We start from the raw sequence: 6000 nt of genomic DNA, 5'->3' as shown, positions 1-6000 counted from the left end.
ATAAATCGGCACATATGTATAAAGAAACACAAATAGATCAGGTGAATTTGGCCAAGAGAATAGATTTCACTTCTTTTTTTAAATATGCAGTGGAAGGGTTCTCTCTTGTTTGTGGGGGCAAGGTATTCCAAATCCTGAGAGCCATTCCTGAGAATCTCTGGTTGTACGTTTTCTTCTTGGCAAATCGGCTGTGGTTTCAGTAGCAGGTTATTTGAGCTTCTGGTGGATCTGTTACCACTAGAGTGCACCAATTTGTCAGCTAGTTTACTAGGTGTTTTGTGATGTAGTGCCTTGTGTGTCATACAAACGATTTTCAAATGGATTCTAGCCTCGAAAGGTAGCCAGTTGAGGGCACGAAGGTCAGGGGAGATGTGACAATCTTTACGTTTCACTCTTTGGGCTCACAACTGACAATAATTTAACGTAAATACATAGTTTTAAATACATTGGTTTATGGATCAGAGAGGCCACGAAAATTACACACTGCCGCCCACACAAAGAGACACAGTACACCAACCTTTATTAAAATGTTAAAAAAAATTAGGGGTTATTCACAAGTGATTAGAACTTGAACTATGTCTGCACTCATTCCGGCTTCAGGCGATCGTTTTCAGTGCATCTTATGATCAGATTCTAATAGTTATATACAGTAAACTCAGTCCCACTTAATATACTGTGGCACATACATTTAAGCATTTCCATTTGCGGTTTACAGACAGTTTTCACATCTTGAATATTATTTTCTTACATATCACTATCCACGGTCCGGTTGAAAAACCATAGTGGGCAGGAGAGGATATCTTTATTAGAGGTATAATGGTGCTCTCACTGACAAAGGTTTAAAATATCTTACAACTCCCAAATGTATGCCAACTTAATGGCCCTGTTGTAATTAAAAAAATAACTTAGTTTAATGACTTATTACCAGATCTTTAGTTACTACCAGATCTGTAGTACCTACATGGTTACTTCTGAGTTCCTCCCTTAACTAGCTGCCAACCCCTTAATAAAAACAAAAAATGGCTTTCCAGGACATATACTAAACATGCCTTTGCTGTTTGTTTTATAATTTATATTCAGGTCCATTCTCCATATTACTCAAATGAGCCACATAAATTGAATATCTTTTCAAAGGAGAGAAAAAACAATAGTAAAAGTGTTCCTTCAGACTTGTTTCCACTACCTTTGCCTTCCCCTTTGAAAACCTTTAGTGTTGTTTCAGTTCAATGCTTTGTGGTACTGCTTCTGTGCAGATTCACAGGAGAGCTTTTTAAAGTCTCTTTTTATAAGCTAGAGCTGAAGCTAAATTCTGTTTTTGAATTGCACAGTGCTCTTGGAACCAGGGAGGTTATGTGACTGAATATACAGTATAAAGGGATGAAATACTTTAGCAAAACTGCTTTGTTACAAGGTTGAAATCATTCAAGTATACACTGTACTAAATACATCTTTCACTGTAATAGGTTAGAAGCAGAGGATTTCCAAACGAGACCAAATCTATTTAAAAATAACGGATATTCATTGAACAGGTTTTAAAGGTTTTGAGAATTATGCAGTTCCTCACATACTAAATGTAGAAAGTTGGTATAGCGAATAATACATTCAAGCTGATTCAACGACTGCTGTGTCAGAAGATGGTTTCAAAGATTGCTTCTTTTTTTTCCTTCTGAGTTTCACTGAATCTAAATGAGGAACAAAAAACGTAGTATTAGACATTATTTCGGACTCGTGACAAAAATAGCTTTACTTGTTCAAATACATCTGCCCAAAACTACTCTGCTAGTCATTTTCTCGTTGAATCCATCCAATGCTCACTAGTCCAGATTTATCGAGCGGTCTTCACCGGGCACAAGATACATTTCCATCATGTTTGACAAGAGAACTAACATATTCAATGTTACACATTTAATGACTAAAATGCAAGAGATGGGGACTGTCAGAGGTCCAGGCTGGAAACACTTATCTATCCATCTATTCACATCTTTGTTCCATCCATTAGTATCTGATTCTTTCCTTGTGATTTGAGGATGACTTGAAAATTAATATGGGATAACTTCATAAAGATTAAAAAAGTTAAATAATTCCTGATCATACCAACCATTTTGTTGTTTGAAGTTGAAACTAGTCAGATTATTTCACAATTATTTGCTGATTACTACACAATAAACTCCATTTACATTTGTTTTCTTTTCTATGCCATTGAACATACAATGTTCTATAGTGATCTGCGTGTGAGCTATATCACAGGTTAATCTTTTTGCAAACTTTCCTTTTTCTTTACTTCTAAATCGTTATTGATAACAATAAGCAAAGGAAAGTTGCTAGCTTTCAATCGATTAGTAACTTCTGTTAGCCTTCCCAGTTGAGGCAATTTTAGTAACCCAGCCCCTCTTTATTTATACTTCTGTACTGCAGTCCTCATATTCCTGATTTCTGCCTCTACCCATTGTGTTACACTTGTTGCATTTGTTTGCCTTTCTTTCTTGCACAGCCCTCACAATATCATGAGTACTTTAGTGCATAGTGACATTCACATTCAGATTTCCAGTGCCTATAGTTTCTTATTCTCCAGTTCTCTTGCTTTATCTTCTGTACTTTGGCCCTTTTATTACTGCTCTGGGACCCTATTCCTCTGGTGAAATCCTGTGCATTTCAATTCCTTCCTTTTTTTTTTGTACAGCCGTCTCTAGCTTTCCGACCTTTGCTGTGTCCTGTTCTTTATCTTGAATCAGTAAATTATGAAGAACATTTCCTATTCTATCTCTGTATGTTTACCCAGCTCACTGGCATCTATAAAGGGAGAAGCCAAAACGCTTCTGTTTGTATGTGAGGCAATAAATTTAATAATTTCATGACTCCGTGAGTGCCCGTCTATCGTTCCTTGGTTGGACCTTTGTACTAATTGTAAGGTGAATTCCATCCTCACCAACCAATGTCAACCGCTGCAAGTGGAGCGGCAGAGCAGTGATGGAACTGAAAACGAATAAATTATATGTAGGGGCGGTGTGTGTTCTTCAGGCAGGGCCACGCCGGTAACAATTCTTCCAATAACCGCCGAGGCGATCAAAAAGACCACACTCTATCAGGATTCAGATTATGAAAATGTATTCGTAAAAAAAGGCTATTGCCATGCCCAATGCGTTTCGGTTCGGAGTAACCGGACTGAAACGCGTTATTAATAGCAATAGCCTTTTTATATGTGCGTGTGTGTGTATACATACACACAGTTCAAGTAACAAAAATAAACAATGGAAAAGAAACACATATCAACAAGAAAGCACTTGCAGATAACAATTGTGAAAAAATGCTCTCTGTTAAAAAAAACAAAGGCTATTAACATTTGCAGTTATTTGCCCAATACATCTTTCAAAAGCATTATTTCGAACCTGTAGTCTGTTGTGAGTATGACTACATAATAAGGCCAAGGATGCAAATCTGTGCAAGAAAAATGCTATCCCAAGGCAATAGTAAACATACATAGGGACAAGAGGCAGATGTGACCCTTAAGCTGCTGCTGCAGCCTACATCGCCAGGTCCCTACAACATGTACTATTTTACATAGGGTTCCTAATAATCCAATTCATGTGGGGTTTATTAAGAGGTACAGGAGCATTTGAAAAAACAATACATGGTCTCCCTTACAAGAAGGGTCTAAAGCCAACTAGGAAAGATAGCTTTATCTATTCTGTTCTTCATATAAAAAAGCACATGGGCAATGTTTTGTGCATCAGGAAAGATTTTAGCATAATGAAAATAAAACAATATGTATTTATATGTTTATTGTAGTAAATGTGGAGGAATGACACTCACATTAATAACTTACCAATCAATAAACAAAAGTAGCTAAGTTATCCAACTTATGATAACGTTTTGTATATTCCAAGCACATTCCAAGTGCTCAAAGGAGTGCTTGCTCCCCGTACATTAACATCAAACAGAAAGGCATCCCAACAGAAAACTAAATTGAACTGTTAATCATTGCAAAGTACTGGTAGATTTAACAAAGAAATACAAACGTGTGCTAGGGTCTTTCTTTTTTCTTAGAGGCACAAATGTCATTGCAAGCATTAAGAACTTTAAAAGACATAAGTAGAAATAGAAAACATTTGGACACTTTATATATTTCACTGCTTCTTCAGGCCAGTGGACAAGCAGCAAATGGACCAGGGATCATTTGCTGGCATGCTATAAAGATAACACCATGCTCTCCTCATGGGGCTAAATGACCTACAAATCTTAGCAGTTGTAAAAACAAAATGACAGCTTGTGACATCCCATTGGGAGACATGCTGTGGCAGCTGGTGAAGCACCCCCTGCAAAGCGACTACTAAACGAAACATACACTTTCATGCATACAAAATGTGCCTCCAAAACCGATCAAAAACCCAAAACAGCTTCTGGTAAAATTGACTACAGAATCCACAAACTTCTCACATCAGCTAAGAATAATAAGCACCTCGAAACAATCACATCTGTTAAACACTCTTAGAAACAATGCCCCCATTTGATGTTAACAAAAGACAAAAATGGGGAGAAGCACAGGGTGGGGAGAAATATGAAAGGAGAGACAGCTGTAGAACGTGCTCTCTCATGGAGTGCTTCACAAAAAAAAGTAAAAAAGAGTTCCTAAAATGTGAGTAGTGGTGGAAGAATAAAAGGAGCCAATAAGGGAGGTGGTAAGGAGACTATGCTCCATGGAGAACCTAACACAAGCTGGACAGCCTAAAACAAATAAAGCCAGCGAAGAGAAGGCAAGCAAATGTGAGTGACAAATGGCAAAGACAATGGTGAGCAATGGGCAGAATGCATTTCTAGGTCAGCTTTCAGCATAGCCCATATGTCTTTGCAACAGATATCTGTGTTGTCTGATAGGCTTTGATCTTAAAAAGGTAGCCTAGAATTAAGTATATACTGATGAATAGGAGCAGGAGGTGACATCCATGCATTTGAAGAAACTGTTGATAACCAATTCATGCCAGCAGAACAAGAATATTTGGAATCAACAATGAAGAAAATCGGAGGGAGGAGCTTAGCGCGTGATCAAGATGGCCGCGTGAGCCTAGAGCTCCCGAGACCCTCGCTCCCTCCGGCAGATATCCTGTCTAGTATCCTGCTTTTGATGCCCGGAATATTGGAGGGGAGCCGTTGCTGAGGCGAGAGCCGTTGTCCGGATCGAAATCGCCCACCGGAGACCGAAGTTGTACTGCCTGGAAGTTTGTGGCCTACTCCCCGGAAGGTGCCCGGGACTTGCGTTGGCACAGTGCCCGTGCACTAATTGAACAACAGCGGCCACGCGAGGGGCGAGTCGTCGGAAGGAAGGTGTCCTCACTTTCACTTTCGCTTTCCTGTCTCCACCGCGCCCGGCCTGGACGTGGGTAGCGCCAGTCACTGGCTGCATGGTTGTCTACTCTGTATGGGCAAAGAGATTGTCCCCGCGGCAGATAGCGATGTCGAGTAAATCGGACGCCGAAAAACAGAAGCCCAAAAGTACCAGGCGGGGAGGCTACACCCAGACTAACAACATGGACCGCTATGCCCACCAGAAGGGGTCACCGGGCGGATCGGGACAGACACTGGAGGCCTCGAAGGACGTGTCGCCCCCCTCCGCGGAACCAACCCTGCAAGATATCATGGGGGCCATCGAGGGGATGAAGTCCTCTATCGGACAACAATTTGAGACCCTGGCGCATAAAGTGGATGCCATATCGATCGACGTCAATCTGATTCGGGCAGACCTGGGGAAAACTAATGAGCGGGTTCAGTCCTTGGACCTCAAGACTGCAGGCCTCCTGGGCGACGTCTCCGGCCTTCAGCTGGAAGTCCGTACCTTGCGGACTGCAAATGATCACTTTGCCCGACGGTTGGAAGAGTCCGAGGGCCGCGCAAGGCGCAATAACGTGCGCATTATTGGGGTCCCGGAAAATTCGGAGGAACAGTCAGTGGACCTGTTTGTGGAGGACCTGGTGGTGAACCATCTGGCGCCCAAAGGCCTTAGTAAGT

At 40.9% G+C, this 6000-nt stretch overlaps 1 protein-coding gene across 1 annotated transcript in view; it reads right to left on the bottom strand.

Moving 5' to 3' along the window:
- Positions 1 to 503: 503 nt before the first annotated feature.
- TFPI (tissue factor pathway inhibitor) overlaps positions 504 to 6000 on the bottom strand; it is a 264389-nt gene continuing 258892 nt past the window's right edge. The window contains exon 9 of the mRNA XM_085648705.1: positions 504 to 1682. Coding sequence (XP_085504831.1) covers positions 1603 to 1682 — 80 coding nt within the window. The 3' untranslated portion in view covers positions 504 to 1602. The remainder of the gene's footprint in view (positions 1683 to 6000) is intronic.

The sequence above is a fragment of the Triturus cristatus genome, chromosome 3_2 (assembly GCF_964204655.1).
Source record: "Triturus cristatus chromosome 3_2, aTriCri1.1, whole genome shotgun sequence".
Classification (NCBI taxonomy): Eukaryota; Metazoa; Chordata; class Amphibia; order Caudata; family Salamandridae; genus Triturus; species Triturus cristatus.
The sequence above is the reverse complement of the archived record's forward strand: the minus strand, read 5'-3'. Positions and strand labels throughout refer to the sequence as shown.